This window comes from Astatotilapia calliptera, chromosome 3, assembly GCF_964374335.1.
Source record: "Astatotilapia calliptera chromosome 3, fAstCal68.1, whole genome shotgun sequence".
In the NCBI taxonomy this organism is placed as follows: Eukaryota; Metazoa; Chordata; class Actinopteri; order Cichliformes; family Cichlidae; genus Astatotilapia; species Astatotilapia calliptera.
Window position 1 is genome coordinate 54,149,320 of NC_137424.1, and position 17,152 is coordinate 54,166,471.

The following is a 17,152-nucleotide window of genomic DNA, read 5'->3' on the forward strand; positions in this document are numbered from 1 at the left end:
CAGCAGAGGCTACTGAAATTTTAATAAAGGCAGCTGAAACACTAAATGAGATTCCTGGCACACAAAGTGGGATTTCTACCATGAATTTTGAGCTTTTGTTCCACTAAACTTTAACAAAATCTTCAAGCTATACAAACAGTTGCTTTAGCTGATGTTGTAATTTATTAACAATATCAACAATCTTCACTGTAATGTCCAGCCCTGTAGTGGCCACAACAACCTCAATGAATATTTTGATTGGACTGTCTGGGCTTCACTAACCCATTAGCATCAAGGTTAAACACCCACCCATCGATCTTTTTAAGAGCTCATCCAGTTCAGGGTCGAGGATGAGCCGGAGCCTATCCCAGCTGTCACAGAGCAACAAGCAGATTGAACAGGCCTAAATACACACACACACACACACACACACACACAATATTTTAGTATTTATCCACAGCATTTCAGTCTTGAGTTTATGTTGTAACCTGAGGGAGTTGGCTGGTTGCTGCAGTCATATTTATGCTGTCAGGGTGGAATTCTGCAGCTAGCCTCGACCTGCACACCAGCGCTGCATTCACACGCGCGCGCACACACACACAGACGCGCACGCACACAGCTCTCACTGCCAATCTGATTTTTCCAGGCTCTTTCTGGGGACTTTTAGTCCTGGGAAAGTTAAATGGAGGCTGAATAATAGCCAGAAGTTAGAAAAAGTTGCAGAAGATGTAGCTCAATCAAAAGTTTAAGAAGTTTACTTTTCAAAACTGAATTAAGAGATTAAAGTAATGAAGCCCCAACAGATTTGTCGACATAACCGACAGTCCAATAGTTCATTACCAGATGTGGTAGGTAGAGCAGGGCGATATGACCAAAAATATTTATCACGATATACATTTGAAAATTTGCGATAACGATATAACTGACGATATAATTGACACTAGACAAAATACTTTACAACTCCACAACTTTATTAGTGCAAAAAACCCCATCAATGTATTTTCACTTAAACAAGCAGCTGTTTTTTATGTGCATTAAAGTTATATAAAAATGTTACAGTGCAAATTCCTTGCTGACAGTTTAACCAAAAGGCATTTCCAGTGGAAACTGGCCGACCTATCCTCAGCATAACCATGTATAAGATCCACAAAACTTAAGAGGTTATACACACACAATACGGTAATATTATGTTGAAGCACAGTACGTATCACTCCGCGAGGCTCCTGCCTACGATAGCCGTAATGCTCCGACAATCCATCAAGCGGTGCGGCTTTGTAGCTTTGCAAAGTCGTACTAAAACATTTGACAGATTTTTGAGTGCCGTGTATGACATAAAATCGGATTGATTTTAAGTTTGCCATATTTTCCAAACAACGCGGTAATAACAACAGCCCGCTAGCATGCTCTACCAAAAATAGTGGTTTGTTGTGTATCTGACGGACGAAAGCTAAACCAGTTCCACATCACTGAAGTTGCAGCATCTTTACAAACCAGTTCTGGTTCATCTGTTTCATTCAACGATCCGCTTTCGCTCTTTTCATTCTGCGTCGCCGCCATGTGTGTATGAAAACAAACTCACTGCGCATTTTATCCATATTCTATCGCGATATCTCATTTTCCTATGTTGCCCAAAATTACACCGGTATTACCGTGAACAGTATGATATAGCCCAGCCCTAGTGGTAGGTATTTTTTACTGTTTTATATCCCTCTTTTTTTAAAGCCCTGTAGAATATCTGTACTTACCAAAAAAAAAAAAATGCTTCTTTGGAAAGTTTCATTTCCCCACTGCATACATGCAAACTTGACAACTTCCTTCCTTTGCAAACAAAACTCCCTTTTTTAGGCGTCTCTGGACTAAATTTAACTCGCAATGAATATGACAGCTCCAAAATTAGACTTTGCCAGTGTATTTTCAGAGTGTTGAGCGCACACAGGGTGAAGTGGAAATACTGAGGAGTCGGACACAGGAGATGAAACGTCACCCACAGGAGGGGGGGAAAAGAATAATATAAAAAGGCAGACGAACGCGGCAACCGGGGGTGTCGCACAAAGTTGTCAAGTCATTTTAGCAACAGGATCTGGAGAGGACTGATAAACACACATGCTCTTTCTCTCTCTCACACACACACACACACACACAAACAAACACACAGCGGAGGTGCCCTGAATAACAAGTTTAAACAGGACTTATGATGACCAGAAGAGCCCAACGTAGAGGAATAAGAGGGGAAAAACACCTTTGATACGCCTTTGGTAGCCTGCAGCATTTCCGATCTTCATTCACTGCCTGTTTCCTCTCTGGACAATCAGGGCAAACACCACTGGTCAGGAACAAAGCTGCTTCACAGAGGCCACTCAAAGGCCACAATTTGTAGAAGATCCCTTTGCTCTTACGTCTTGCTCTTATGCTCTCGTTGTGTTTTTCACCTCTAATCTGAAAGCTGAAGATAAACACGAGTGTGTACCCATTCCAGGTGCAAAACGAAGCATCCTCCTCCATTCCCTGCTAATATGATTGAGCAAACCAAAAAACAAAACAAAAAGGGAAGCAAGGCAATCTTTTAAGTGTAGCTTCCACTAAATTATTGATAAAGACACTAAACGGTCAATTAGAAGCATGACAACCATCAGCACGTGCCTCTCTGCTGCTCGGGGAGGGTTTGGACTGAGCCTCTGTCTTCATTCATTGACACATGCAGGGTTTGTCACGGCTGCTGCACTTGACACTCCTTGATAAAGCTGCTGCTAACAGCAAAGGGCACAAACACTCGCCCCCTCCATACAGAATAAAGTTTACTAACCCTGCCCTGACAAGTACACAGAGCCACACGGGTAACACGAACGGTTCGGCCACGGGAAAACAGGCTTGTGCCCCCGTGTGTGCCGAATGTCAATTAATTAGCACAGTTAGCTTAATGTTAGCCAAAGTTGTTGAAATTCCTGTGGACGACTTGCCGAAACTTCTGCGACAAAGCCAAACAACCCGCCTTGAGAAGAAAACGTGAAGCCAATAAAGACAGCCGGCAGTCAGGACTGTTCAGGCTCGACACTCTATATGTTCAAAGTGGAAATTAGCTAGCTTTAATGTTTGCTAAAGTTAGCCGGCTAGCTGTCCGATAATGGAAGCAGACGGGTTAAAGTTTTGAGCAAGCTCCGGGAGTCTCTGGATCAGCGCTAGTCGCAGCCAGCTAGCCTCGGCTCCCGCAAGCTGAGTGACGCTGCTGCTCCCCCAGCCGTGGAGTGGGGACTGACTCACCGGAGTGTCGGTCCGATACAGTTGGTGTCTGTGCTCTCGATTTCCCGCAGGATACGTTCGTGCTCGGCGGCTGTCTCCAAACTCGCCATCCTGCATGTTGCTCCGGACGGTTCCGAGCTGAGCTGAACAGACTCGCCGGGATCTGTGCGTCACGGCAGGAGGAACCACAGGGTTGGCTTGATATTTTAACCGAGCAGCCCGAGTGAGCGGAGCTTTCCTCTTTGTCGGGAAGAAGGGACGTTGTGTTATGAGGAGCGGCGACCTGTAGAGTGTTAATGTTGTTAAAAGAGTTTAAAAAGTGACATTTGCGGTTTTAACTAAAACCACCGATTTAAATCGGTTAAACTGAGCACTGGAATTTTCAGTCCCCTACTTGGTTTGATAAAATAAACTAGATTTTTTACTCCCCTTTTAAATGTTGTTTTACTTCTGATTCAAGATTGAAGACTCTTTGTTGTCATTATGTAAACATAACATAGCATCACAATACACTAAGTAAATAATAACAATCACTTTTATTTGTTGGCACCTTTTAAAACTTCTCACGGTCATCAACATTAAATAAAATTTAAAATAAAAAAATATGTTTTGAGCATTCATCTCCAGTTTGGCATCTTAATCAAAAATAACAATAATGTGTTGACTGTTTTTTTTTTTAACTTTTTTGTAAAACAGTCAATTTGCAGGAAATCAATAAAAATAACCAAAATTTTACTATTTGACCAAAATGGTCCATTAAAAGGGTGAAAATTGCAGTGAAGCCATTTATTTGAGTATAATGGCTTTAATGTTTGACACCCCTGATCTATAGTAGGACAACATGGCGATAAGATATACTGTATAAGACCTTTCACCTCTAATCCGGGTAGGATCTGAAAATGGCTACCTCCATGAAGTACATCGCAATGTTTTTATGTCGTGTGTCGCCTTCAATTTCACATTCAGTTCGTCAGTATCAGTCCCTTCTAGAGGCTACCTGCAAGGACATGTCTTTCTTTGTCTCTATTTATACATCCCAGACACTCTTACTGCAAAGCAGCATTGCTTTAGGATGGAGGACAGGCCTTGGGATTACATGGAGAGTGAAGAGTATATTGAAAGGTATGCAAGCAATCCAGTGTGGACTGACTACAGGAGGAACCACAAAGTAGACATCCCCCCTCACAAGACTTGTAAGACTTGCATTAGAGGTGATAACATATGTGGAAACCCCTGCTCAATTTGTTGTGATCCAAACATCATCATTCACCATCAGAATGTCAAGTTGTTGCAGCAATTCATTAGTCCCCAAACTGGAATGGTGTTGGATTCCACTCGAACTGGTGTCTGTATGAAACAGCAGAAGAAGCTAAATGAGACAATTAACAGCACAAGATCACGGCTTACTTCCTTTTCAGATTCCATATGTGGGATATGCCCACAGCATCATTCCCATGATGCTGTGGGCTCCACACCACCACCCCCTTCCTTTACTTTAGATGACAATTGGTATAAATGATATGGGGAAATACTTCCTGATGAGAATGAAGTGGCTAAAGTCAAGAAGACATATAAGGCTTAATTAAAGTGACCGCGGCACTGGTCATGCTGTCACAAAGAGACCTATTGCAAAACTTAGTTTGTTTTTAGCCCCTGAGATGTTTTTTCTACTGGTGTGCACAAAGTTGTACAATAAACCACAATGAAAAATTGAAAAAAAGAAATACTGTATAAGTTGTAAGTATGCCCACTTTCTTTAACCTAAAAATAATACAACTAAATACAAAAACATTTTAACTTTATCCATTCCTCCTCACACATGAAAATAAAGAAAACAACAACTACAATAATAATATTAATAATAATAATAATAATAATAATAATAATAATAATATTAATAATAATAATAATAATAATAAGAAGAAGAAGAAGAAGAAGAAGAAGAAGAAGAAGAAGAAGAAGAAGAAGAAGAACTGATTGCAGCCACATTTTATTATGTGGCAGATTCAGACATGCACATGCATATCTTCTTCAGTGATATCATGTGTTGGCCTCTTACTTCTGTTAATTCTGAAATTGTTTCTTTCTTGCATTTCTATTGTTTGATTATTTGTTTTTAAAGTTCCTTTATTTCATATTTTCGCTTTGTCTAATTTCACAGGAACTTATGTGTGACTTATTTATACTATATGCCTTTATTTCTGAGGGGTTTTACATCTAAGTGACCTCATATGTAATTTCCTAATATGTGTTTGTGCCTGTAAAGCCCTTTGAACATCCATATGACAATGGCCTATATACAAACGAAACAAACTGAAAACTCAAGTTTTAATAATTTTCCCGGAAACAAAAAGGTGGGCGTGACCGCTGTGTCCTTTCTCGAGCTTAAACCGAAACAAGACTTCCTTTGATATTTTCAAATTAAAACCACAAGTATATTCTGGCCTCGCATCTTTTAGCTCTTTTATTTAATAGCAGTCTGATTTTGCTGTATCTCCAACATAATGCAGTTTTGGAGCATTTTTGTACTCCACGGACTATATGTGTGCTTTTAAAAGGGGAGCAATGCTTTTATTTTGTAGGCATACTTGCTTACTCAGACTGCAGGTGTCAGTCTGAGTAAAGCTTTCGGATCTGACGCTACTCATTGTGCCTGCTGTCGGAAGAGTGAGAGAGCGAGAAAAGTTAAGATGGAGGTAAAAAAAAAAAAAAAAAGAAGAAGAAGAATAAAGACAATTTGAAGCGATCTGTTTGAATACGAGTGAAGATTGTCCGGTTGATAATTTGTGTTAACATGAAATGTCAGTGGTTCGCTAGGCTGGATGAGCCCGCAGCACTTTGCACATGGATCAGAGTCCATGCAGTGATAACGGGAACAAGCTGTGAAAACTCAGCATTTTAATTGCGCTGTTGTTGCAAATAAAACTTTAGTTTGTTTTTAGTTTAATTGTGCAGCTTTTGCCAACTTTAATTTAACTCGCGCATATACACAAACACAGGCGGCGTGGATCTGCTTGACTGTGTCTGTGCCACCTGCTGAGGGCAACTCTTGGACTTCAATCATTAAGACATTTGAATGGCATTTCCACAGATTCGCAGATGCCTCGTTGTGTAACTTGCATGAGGATAAACGGCATCTCAGTTGTGTCTTTTGAGGCTGATCAAAAACACATATTCTATGTGGGGTTTTTTCCCCATTTTTATTTTTTATCTCTTTCTATTTCAGCCCCAGAAGAAGTTGATCAACTCAGCAGAGAGTTGCGTGGATGACGCCCTCCTCGGCCTCGTCAGGGCCTCTGGGGGCCTCTCTCTGCTAAAAGGCCACAGGGTTGTGCTTCGGTCCGACCTTGAAAACCTCAAGGGAAAAGTGGCCCTCCTCTCTGGAGGGGGGTCGGGCCACGAGCCTGCACACGCAGGTAAGACTATTCCTTTACACATGAACATGAGATGCTTCTGATTACCTCAGCTCTGATTTCTCCTCCTCGTATCCTCAGGTTATATCGGAGCAGGGATGCTGTCGGCGGCTGTTGCAGGAGGAGTGTTTGCATCGCCGCCTCCTGGCAGTATCCTTGCTGCCATTCTCTCTTTGCACAATGCAGGCAATGTGTCCTTCAGTTTTCCGTGTGTGTGTGTCTGTGAGAGTTGGTAGTGCATATATAATCACTGATCTTATCTGTTTAATAAAACCAGTGCTTGCACAGTGCAGTGTGGTGCAACTCTTTTTAAAAAAAGTCTAACTGTTGATTTGATTTGAAGTTTGACCTTTTACATTTGATCCTTTTGCCAAAATGGTTCACTGATCTCGCCCTGTGACAGTGCTGCACTGTTGCCGTCGTTAACGCTGCACCTTATAAAAATTTGGTGGCCACTTCCTTTCAGTGAGGAAAAAATCTGTGTCCATGGTGATTGCATTATTTTTGTAAGTAGTCACAGAGGGTCTAACACCTTCACCCACCTGGTGTGAAGTAACCTGTCTGAAATGGACAGACTCAGACTGTCTTCAGTCAGTCTCACAGTTTGCAAATAAGTGCATGCAGATTGCCAGCATGTGGCAGTAGGGTGGAATCGACTCAACTGGATGCCAGCTGGTTATATTTGAGTTATATTCCTGTGCAAAATCAAAGGTTACTGAGCACCTGTGTTAGTCTGCAGATAAATTACTATCCTGCAGCAACTACTGGGAGGCAGAGCCTTCAGCTTTCAGGCCCCTCTTCTGTGGAACCAGCTCTCAGTTTGGATGCAGGAGACAGACTATGGCTGTATCCCAATTCAGGGTCTGCAGCCTTAAAGGCTGCATTTTAAGGCCGATTACGTCACAGCGACGCGACGAAGGCTGTCCCAATTCGAAGGCTGCTCGAAATGCGGCCCTCAAATGCGTCCTTCATTTCCCTGAATTTTAAGGAGGGGCGCCTGAAGAGTAAACTTTAAGTAAGTACTGAATATTATGTCACTTATTTATGTGCAAATGTTTAATAACGAAGAACATTAAAACATTACTGTTGGCCACATGTCGGCAAAGTTATGTGACATTAGTGACGTTTGTACTAACTTTGTTTTAAAGCCTTTACTTTAAAATATACGCCGTTCAATAGCTGAGCTTAATCTTACAGAGAATGACCAAAGCTCATGTAGAAACAAACAAACAAATGATGTTCTCCTTCATGTCTGTCAGACAAAGCTGTATGAAACGTTTCCAGCTGTTAGTATCATGGTTGCTAGGCAACCTGGGCAGCGCAACGGAGGCTAGACCGTCCCATTTCACAAGCCTCGCATTTCCGGCCTTAGCGGTCTTTAAGTACGCGGCCCTTGAGGATCGTTGAGGCTGCGTACTTTAAGGCTGCAGACCCTGAATTGGGATAGAGCCACTGTCTCTTCTTTTAAGATTAGGCTTAAAACTTTCCTTTTTGGCAAAACATAGAGTTAGGTTTGCAACAGGTGACCATGAATCCTTCTCCTAGTTACACTGCAATAGGTGTAGGCTGCTGGCCCCAAAAAGAAGGATAAGGACAACAAAGTGATGTTGTGAGAACAGATGCTCATCATAACCCCAGATCAGCTACTGCTGTCTCTGGCAGAAGGGAACAAAGACTGTATATAAAAGACTGAGACACACTTTATACTAATGGTTAGCAAGCTGGAGTTGTGAGTGCGTATCTGACTGAGAAACTGAGGATGCTGTTCATAGGGTAGCGACCCATCAGTCACAAACTAGAGAGTCAAAGCCATAACTAAAAGTGTTTGCTGAGGTCAGAGGGTTCGTTGTGCAGCCAAAGCAGTTGTCCCCTGGTGGCCATTAGAGAGAATGCAGCTTTTAAGATACATAGACCTAAAAGCTATGTCCATCTTTTATATACTGTCTGTGACCTGCTGCAAGTTTTTTTTTTTTTTTTAAATATCCAATGAACTAACAACAGTCTTCCCACTCAGGAGCCTCTGGGGTCCTTCTCATTGTGAAGAACTACACAGGTGACCGCCTTAACTTTGGATTGGCTGCAGAGCAAGCTCGTAACCAGGGCGTTGCTGTTGACATGGTGATAGTTGCGGAAGACTGCGCCTTTGACCAACCAAGTAAGGCTGGAAGAAGAGGCTTGTGTGGCACTGTCTTCATACATAAGGTACACAACAACAGCCTAATAGAGGTGTTATTTACTCTGGAAACAGCTCAACTTGGACCAGTACAAGTGTATCCTGAGTTAAAAGGGTTATAATATTATATCACTGTGCTCATTTTTTTTATGGTACAAATGCTGTTATAAAGCTACATGAGGCACATTTGTCCTGTCTGCCGGTTCATACATGCCAACCCTCCCTATTTTTCCGGGAGAATTCTGAATTTCAGTGCCCCTCCCGGAGTCACCATTCTCCCGAATTTCTCCTGATTTTCCACCTGGACAACAAAAATGAAAAACCATATCCCAGAATTCATAGCTCAGCCCAGCCAGTTCCAGTTTCCAACAATGGCGGCAGCTACTTAGTTTTAATATTACTCTTATTATTCTTTCTGGGTCGCAAAATAAACTTTTAGCATATTTTCAGGCGAGAATGTAGCTGTGTAAACTTCAAATAACTGAGTTGGCGAGAACAGCAAACTCCCGGCACGTTTTCAAGCCCCTGCGGTCTTTCGCTACTCAGGTTAAACATGATATATAAGTCACTTAGATAACCTAAAACTGTTATTGTTTGACTTTTTTTTCAGTGTTTTATTTGTTCCTGAGTAAATCCGTTTGGCTGAGATTAAAGTTACTAGATTAGATTAGATTAAATAAAACTTCCTCTGGGGTTTTCACACAGCTGAATAAACGTCAAACACAAAACTGACTAAACAGAAGTGTGAGATGGTCGAGAATTTACGCCAGCATCCGGTTATATTTAGATAGCAAGGAGCAGACGGCAGTTTCACTCCACCGAGAGAGCTCGTGACGTAATTCTGAAGGCTAGACCGTCACAGTTGCTCACTTCCGGCCTACCTGGCTTTTGGAGGACCCGGCCCACTTAGACCATGAAGGCTGGGTCCTCAGGTGGATGCAGCCTCTGCATTTGGACAGCCCCAGCTGGGGGACAGTAATAACAGCGACATTTAACTTACTTTAAATAAATAATTTTAAATAAATAAACACTGTAAAATTCAAGTTTTTTGAATATGTGTATATATATATATATATATACCAACCCCCCCCCCCCCCTTTGTCTCCCTAATTCTGAGGTCTCAAGGCTGGCAAGTATGTGCCGGTTACTGATCTTGCAAAAAAGAAACTGTGAAACTGTTCTCTTAATAATAATTTTTTTAAAAAAAAGGAAAAGCAAAAACAAATCTTAAAATGTATGGAGGACTGAAACTGCCAACATCAAACATGAATTAAATGTATAATATGCCCTTAAATGTGTCTAATTTAATTAAAAAATAATTAGGCAATAATTCATTCATAAACTCTGGCATTATTTTTTTTACTTTACCCTGTAATTATTTATTTTTCCCACGTAATTATTTTTTGTAATACATATTTTTATTAGAACCACAATAATAATGTCACATTTTATTAAACGCTCCATGTTTTTTCCCACTGAATGAAGCTCTTTTGTGTATTTCTTTTTATATTATTATTTGTATTTATTTATTTTACCGTCATTGTTGTGAGTCATTTTATGATGTTGTATTTTGTTGATCTAGGTTGTTGGAACAGGAAAGTATACGTCATCTTGTGAACTTAAGCAGAAACCATGAATTTGTATATTTTGCACCATGCAGCCTCGTATCATTGATGCTTTTATTAGATTTTTGTAGTATTTTTCTTGCCTTTAAACATGTGGTCTCTCGCTCTGTTAGCTGGCTGGTGCTTTAGCAGAAGAGGGCTGCTCATTGGATCAGATTGTTTCCAAGGTGACGGAGATTTTAAAGAGGATCGGTGAGTCGCGCTTTCTTTTGGGGTTTTTTAATACATTTAATACTTTCTGGGAACACTGGAATATTTTTCTTAATGATGTTTCTGTTTTACTCCAGGCACTCTGGGGGTGAGTCTGTCTCCATGCAGCGTTCCCGGCTGCCTGCCTTCCTTCGATCTACCGCCAGGAGACATGGAGGTCGGGCTGGGTGAGGGATGATTAGAGGAGGATGGAAAAGGTGGAGTTGTGAGAGCAGGAGAAAGAGAGTGGCAGAATATGGAGAGCAGCCTTTTGGGCTGACACCAGTTATCTAGACTTTTATTTCCAGAACTAAACTTCCACCCAAGCTAATGAATACTTTTTACATTTTTTTTTTTTTGTGACAAATGATTTAAAACCAGATCGTTAGAATGGCCAATCTCCATCTTTGACTTTCTCTGCAGATGTGACATCATGTTAGTGATATTTTAGAGAAAATGACTGAATTGCACCATCTAGTGGTGTGCAAGAGCAGTTAAGAGCAGCAAAATGGTTTAAGTGAAGCATAAAATAGTGTTTCCAAAGAATTCATTCAGTCAAATGGGGAGATGGGGATGTCAGAATTTCAGCATGTTAAATGGGTTGGGTGTCTTTAATCTGAATCTTTCTATTCAATTCATAAAACTGGAGGAAATTCACTTGTAAAAGCTGAGAAAATGATGGAAACTCTTCTAAAGATGCACAGATGGCGAGAGCACAGGAGACGAAAATGAAATAACAGCCAGTGTTTTCTTTCTATTTTCAGGTATCCACGGGGAACCTGGAATAAAGAGGTCAAAGGTGAGTCGGATTTGAACCTTAACAGCCTGAATGTGCTTTTACCATCAGGCTGTATGGCTCAGTTTCTGTTGATCTTCTCCCTCAGGTGGCCTCTGCTGATGAGGTGGTCAAGACCATGATAGACCACATGACCAACCCAAGCAGCCAATCGCATCTGCCGCTGAAATCAGGTTCACTAAATGACATCGATCATGTATCATGCTGACCGTTAGTACGGCTACTCTCCATGTGTGTGTTTTTTCCCTCTTTCCTACAGGAGACAGTGTGGTTGTGTGCGTGAACAACCTTGGAGCTCTGTCTTGCCTAGAGATGGCTGTGGTGACTAGATCGGCCATCATCTGCCTGGGTAAGTGTGTGTGTGTGTGTGTGTGTGTGTGTGTGTGTGTGTGTGTGTGTGTGTGTGTGTGTGTGTGTGTGTGTGTGTGTGTGTGTGTGTGTGTGTGTGTGTGTGTGTGAGGTAAGCATTTAACCATACTTAGCTGGGTCCTACTGTGCTTCTCTCACATGATCACCATTTTAACTTTAATATGCAGGAAAATAAATACCTGCATCTCACTACACCCTGTGAGCTAAAATATCGTCCATGTAAAGCATAACCTTGTCTCTTTTATTTTTCATAGCTTATGAATGGCAGTTTTTGTGAGTAGCTAGACTAACTAAAAGAAACCACAGGGGAACGTTAATGAATGCTATTGAATAACATTTTTTATTAGCACTTAGCATGAGCTCAGATGTGATTTGATTGGCTGGTTTTGGTGGGTGGGGGAACAGCACGATCATTCGATAATCTGGAATATGATTGGTGTTTTTTATAGAAAGCCGTGGAGTGGTGGTTGCCAGGGTGATGTCTGGGTTGTTCATGACCTCTCTGGAGATGGCAGGAGTGTCGCTGACCCTGATGAGGGCTGACAAGGAAACACTGAGGCTGATAGGTAAGTGTTCAAACACATAGCTTTGTTTTTCTAAACTTGTGAGGGCCTTTGTCATAACATCACAGTGTATTCAGAGCTTCAGAACTTCAAACTTCAGAAGCTTCAAAGTGAATGCTTACATGATCGACATGGCAGCAGCAACCAGTCAGTCAGCTCTTTGGCATGAAAACCACGAGGCAAACAACTAATCCAGTGGTCTAAAGAGCTTGGAAAGAAAAGCATCTGGACTTCTTGGAGTTTCCTTGAAGAAGTTTCACTTCTCATCCGAGAGGCTTCTTTGGTTCTAAGAGCACCTGGTGGAGAGTCATAGATTTTAAGCCCTATGTGAGTGTCCCCCGAAGAGGGTCATGGACCCCCTATTGATCCTGTACCTAATCACATGAGGCAAGATGTGAAAACAAGTCTGACCCAGAGGTGAGAGTGTGAGAGTCTGAAAGTCATATGTCTGAACAATCCCTTATGGAGTGGAGGAGACTAGCAGCAATTAGAGAGCAGAGACCATGAAATCTCTGTGAAATTCACCAACATGTACCTACTTTCTGCATCTTTGAAGCGAGGAACTACTACTGGGCAGGAAAGATAACCGAGTGATGTATGACACAAGTTGGGATGGTCTCTTGGAGGTGTTTTCAAAAAAACTTCAGATTCAAAGGTCATTAGCTGAAGTTATTAGGCTGTGTCACCACTTTGCCAAAGTCTGGAGGAAGACCCACTGTCACCCTCACGAGACTGATTTGGATGTTCAGGAACAACCCAGAAATCATCAAAGCGAGTTATAAACTGGAAACTGCTGGAACACCAGCGTGTTTGTCCACAGTGAAGCGAGTTTTACATCTTCATGGATTGAGAGGGTACAGCCCAAGAAGGAAGATCCTGTGCCAAAATTTACATCTTCAAGCTTGACTGAAATGCCTTCTGAAGAAATGCTTTATGATTAGAAGAGGCAAAGATTGAGCTGTTTGGCCACAGAGAGATGTTTGGAGGAGTAAAGGTGAGGCTTTCAAAGCTTAAAACACTGTATGACACTATGACATCTCTGAGGGTGTTTTGCTACTGGTGGTACTGGTACATTGGATAAAGTGGATGGAATAATGAAGAAGGAGTACCTCTAAGTTCTTTAACTTCCCTTCAAATTGACAGCTAGGTGGTTGAAACTTGGACACAGTTGGTTTAAAAATTGGTTTAAATGGATAAAGCAGGCTAAAAGTAAGCTTGAAAGCTGCGGCCATGTCAGGAAACCAGGAAATTTAAATGAACTCCACCAATTCTACCAAGAAGAATGATCAAATATCATGCTAGAATTATGCCAGGAGCTTGTTGATGGCTACTCTGAGTGTGAAAGCCCAAAATACCCAAACCCAACCCAAAAATCACGATGTCATAAGTCACTGGACACTGTGAACATCCACGGTCACCACTTCATGGATAATGGACCTTCCATGTGTATGGACATGTGCAGGTATATATGTATGTATATGTATACATATGTATATTTAGTGTGTACATGTGTGTGCACATGTCTATAAACAGGAATAGTGGTGGTACAATAGCTATATCAAGCTATATAGTTTATGTCTTCCATATTTCCAACCATATCCATAATCACATACTGTGTATGCTACCATTGTATACAGTGTATTATCTTCCTTTTTTCATTGATTGTACTTATTGTATTTTTGTATTTCCTTCTGATATCTGCACCTGAGCTGAGGTGATGCAAAAATTTCCCCGTTGTGGCATCAATAAAGTCTTATCTTATCTCTCTCTTAAATAAATGCAGACTTTTGCACCCAGTTCTTGATTTCTCATTAGATTTAAATTAAGTTATTAGATTTATGCTGAACAATTATTCTACCCTGGAAAAGGACTGGTTCAAAGTAATCATAAATCCAAACTTAGAAGGACTTTCATCCCCAAGATGAGTGAATATTAACTTCTGATAGAACCACACAAATAAGCACTCTCATATGGGTTCAGAGACACAGATTTATATGATAAATAAATTTGTTACTAATGAAAAACACACACCTCCTTTGTCCCATCAAGATGCTAAGACTACTGCCCCTGCCTGGCCAAACCTCAGCAATGTGTGTTTGAGTGGACGCAGCTACATCACAGAACCACAAACAACCATCAAACGGCCACAAGATGAGAAGCACTCTGAAGGTTAGTTCATGAGCTTTTTGTGCATGTGTATTGCAATCAATTATTGTAATGCATTACTTATTCAAGGCTTATAATTGAACATGTTTAAAACTTGTTTACCTGCATGAAATTGAAACAGGATGAACAAAAGGAAACCAACAAATTGTGCTGTCAGAGAGGGCATATTGGACATTCCAGTTAGGACACATAACATCCATTAACTCTTACTCTCTAGCCCAGTATATAATTTCTGATCTATATATTAATAAAATAGTTTGGGCTTTTTTTAAATGGAAGTTTGTTTTGTTATTCTTGGCAGGACCACTTAGTCCTGTGATGCATAAAACCTTGGAGAAGATTTGCTCCACTCTGTTGGAAAAGCAGGAGGAACTCAATTCCCTTGATCGTGCTTCCGGGGATGGAGACTGTGGTAATACTCATGCTCAGGCTGCTAGAGGTAAGAAACTGTGATTACTATCTTCAGTAGCTTAAAGAGGAACTTGTAAAAATAGTGAAGATGCTTGTTCAGCCATTCAGGAGTGGCTTCAAGGACATGTGGTCCCCGGTTGCCCCGGGAAGCTGTTATCGGTCGTTGCTGGATTGGTGCAGGAGAAAATGGGCGGGTCTTCAGGAGCGGTGGGTTTATTGATTCAAGTGGTGTTTGACTGCAGTATTCTGTCTTAATCAGCACAAGCACATGTACTAATGCTCAGTTTATTTCAGTTGTACAGTCTGTTCCTCACTGCGGCAGCCGGTCATGTGACCGAGGGGCGGAGCAATGCTGCAGCCTGGGCCACTGCTATGAATGCTGGGACAGAAGCAATGAAAAAGTAAGGGTTGGTAACATTTTCATGTCTGTATTTATTTCAAAGTCCACTTTTCTTCTTCATATGGCCATTTAACTGCTGTTCCAGAGTTTTTGATCTTATGATCAATGTTGGCGTGCTGCTCTCCAGTTGGTTTAAAAGAAACTTAGTTTATTCATTACTACAGTCACATCATCAGCAAATGCTATACTTGCCTTCCAGTCTGAAAGCTCTGGAATATCCTTACATTTAACTTTTGAATTAATGCTCTCAGGTCCCATATTATTTGCCAACCTGGCAGGTGTGTGGTAGCCTATGTCACCATTTTCAGTGTCATGCTCCTCCAAAAGTCCAACACTGAGTTGACTTCATCAGGTCTTTCGCCGGATGAAGCTTTAAGTTACAACATTCAGAACATAGTTAATATTAGCAGGGGATTTCACTACATCTCCTGGTTTATAACACAATGCAAAAATACCAGTTCAGTTCTGGATTCATGTAAGTCACTTTATCTTGTATCCTCTGCAAAAATCCAGTATTCTTCCCTGTCAGATTTGGACAGCCATTGTCTACAACAACTGCAAGTTTCTTCCTTTTCAGACCCAGCTTATCGCAGCATACAGTTAGGTCCTTGAACAAATGACTAGCTGTCATAGTCCATTTTTGCATTGCTGCTAGTTCCTCTGTAATCTCAAAAGTACAAAGATGAGTAAGTGGGCTGTTAGTGTATGTCACAACTCAAGGAGAATAAAAGTCAAGGAAGAGAAAAGTGCAAATTGTCTTCATTGTTTTTCAACCGAACCTCCAGATTTCTGTGCAATGGCCAGGTCGGACTTAAATGTTGACTTTCTTGCAGATATGGTGGTGCCGCCCCTGGAGACAGAACAATGGTAAGATTTTTGTCCCCCAAATCTCATTTAATCTGAATGACCTAATTTATGAAGAGTGTCTTTAGCAGTGAAGTTTCTTTGTTTCTCTTACCTTGTAGCTGGATGCTTTGTGCCCTGCAGTTGATGAACTGATTAAGCTGGCCACAGCTCCATCTGGTGGACACATGGCTGTACTGCAAAGTGCTGTGAAGGTATGGTGCCACCTGGTGTTGATGTGGTTGCACTGCTCACTCAGCAGATTTTTCTACATAATGTTCCTTTTGCTTCGGTCTCCACAGAAAGCTGCTTCAGGAGCGGAGGCAACTCGTGACCTTAAAGCAAGGGCTGGGAGAGCCAGCTACATCTCACCCAACCTGGTCAGCCTGCCAGACCCTGGTGCTGTAGCTGTGGCAACCATCTTGAAAGCTATTCTGGAGGTGCTAGAGGGGCGAAAGTGATGCAGCCACCAGGATAAGAGTAGAGGGCTAATGCTACCTAAACAAAACTGTGATGCAAGAGTGATTATCATTTAAAATATTTTGATTTTGTGATGCATATTTTACATTTTTGGAAGCTATTTTTCACACTATACACAAAGTAAATCATTACAAGCTGTTAAACTGAGTTTACGAAACAAAAGGATGTAAAAAATTATGGCAGCAGTGCAAAGATGTAAAGCAAAAATCAAGAAAAATAACTTTGGTATTGTCTCTAAAACATATTCCATTGAAAACTGAATCATATGAACAGCAGGAGACTTTTGTAGCAGAAGGGAATATTCATAGTTTCTACTAATAAAGGAAAAATCTATTAATAGATTGGTGTTAGTGATTTTGGTATTTGTTATTAAAAAAGCAAGATCCATTTATCCATTTTTCTGGTACTGATCTGGGATCACAGGGATTACTGGCATTCCAGAGAAGCCAGAGTCCATCTCTTGAAAGGCCAAACTCTTCACTCTGTCTCTAAGGGAGAGCCCAGCTTT

The 17,152-nt window shown here is 41.2% G+C and overlaps 2 protein-coding genes and 1 pseudogene across 7 annotated transcripts in view; 2 read left to right on the plus strand and 1 right to left on the minus strand.

The window, feature by feature from the left end:
* Positions 1 to 3,459, minus strand: part of exoc6b (exocyst complex component 6B) — a 124,950-nt gene extending 121,491 nt beyond the window's left edge. For all 5 annotated transcript variants that reach the window (XM_026162788.2, XM_026162786.2, XM_080292217.1 and 2 more), the window contains exon 1: positions 3,238 to 3,459. In XM_026162788.2, coding sequence (XP_026018573.1) covers positions 3,238 to 3,326 — 89 coding nt within the window. In that variant the 5' untranslated portion in view covers positions 3,327 to 3,459. The remainder of the gene's footprint in view (positions 1 to 3,237) is intronic.
* A 537-nt stretch (positions 3,460 to 3,996) lies between these two features.
* LOC113019233 (small ribosomal subunit protein mS40 pseudogene) lies at positions 3,997 to 4,807 on the plus strand (annotated as a pseudogene).
* Positions 4,808 to 5,774: 967 nt separating this feature from the next.
* On the plus strand, positions 5,775 to 16,983 carry tkfc (triokinase/FMN cyclase). 2 transcript variants are annotated; one of them, XM_080292232.1, is made up of 18 exons: positions 6,206 to 6,357; positions 6,443 to 6,632; positions 6,711 to 6,815; positions 8,644 to 8,831; positions 10,541 to 10,619; positions 10,715 to 10,804; positions 11,381 to 11,415; positions 11,501 to 11,585; positions 11,672 to 11,761; positions 12,231 to 12,347; positions 14,394 to 14,513; positions 14,812 to 14,949; positions 15,022 to 15,128; positions 15,216 to 15,322; positions 16,155 to 16,188; positions 16,287 to 16,379; positions 16,467 to 16,633; positions 16,790 to 16,983. In XM_080292232.1, exons 1-17 carry the CDS (start codon positions 6,316 to 6,318, stop codon positions 16,623 to 16,625), a joined length of 1,779 nt encoding a protein of 592 aa, XP_080148358.1. In that variant the 5' UTR covers positions 6,206 to 6,315; the 3' UTR covers positions 16,626 to 16,633; positions 16,790 to 16,983. The 2 variants fall into 2 exon arrangements, with proteins under 2 accessions (XP_026018575.2, XP_080148358.1); XM_026162790.2 differs by lacking the exons at positions 6,206 to 6,357; positions 16,790 to 16,983 and adding an exon at positions 5,775 to 5,912 and having other exon boundaries at positions 16,467 to 16,762.
* The last annotated feature ends 169 nt before the right edge of the window (positions 16,984 to 17,152 follow it).

What these genes read in the sequence shown, in the direction of transcription:
- tkfc (XM_080292232.1), top strand. Translation starts at nt 6,316, where the DNA reads ATGCCTCGTTGTGTAACTTGCATGAGGATAAACGGCATCTCA. An exon ending in CCACGAGCCTGCACACGCAG is followed by an intron (nt 6,633 to 6,710) that starts GTAAGACTATTC and finishes TCGTATCCTCAG; the next exon opens with GTTATATCGGAGCAGGGATG. An exon ending in TCATGCTCAGGCTGCTAGAG is followed by an intron (nt 14,950 to 15,021) that starts GTAAGAAACTGT and finishes ATGCTTGTTCAG; the next exon opens with CCATTCAGGAGTGGCTTCAA.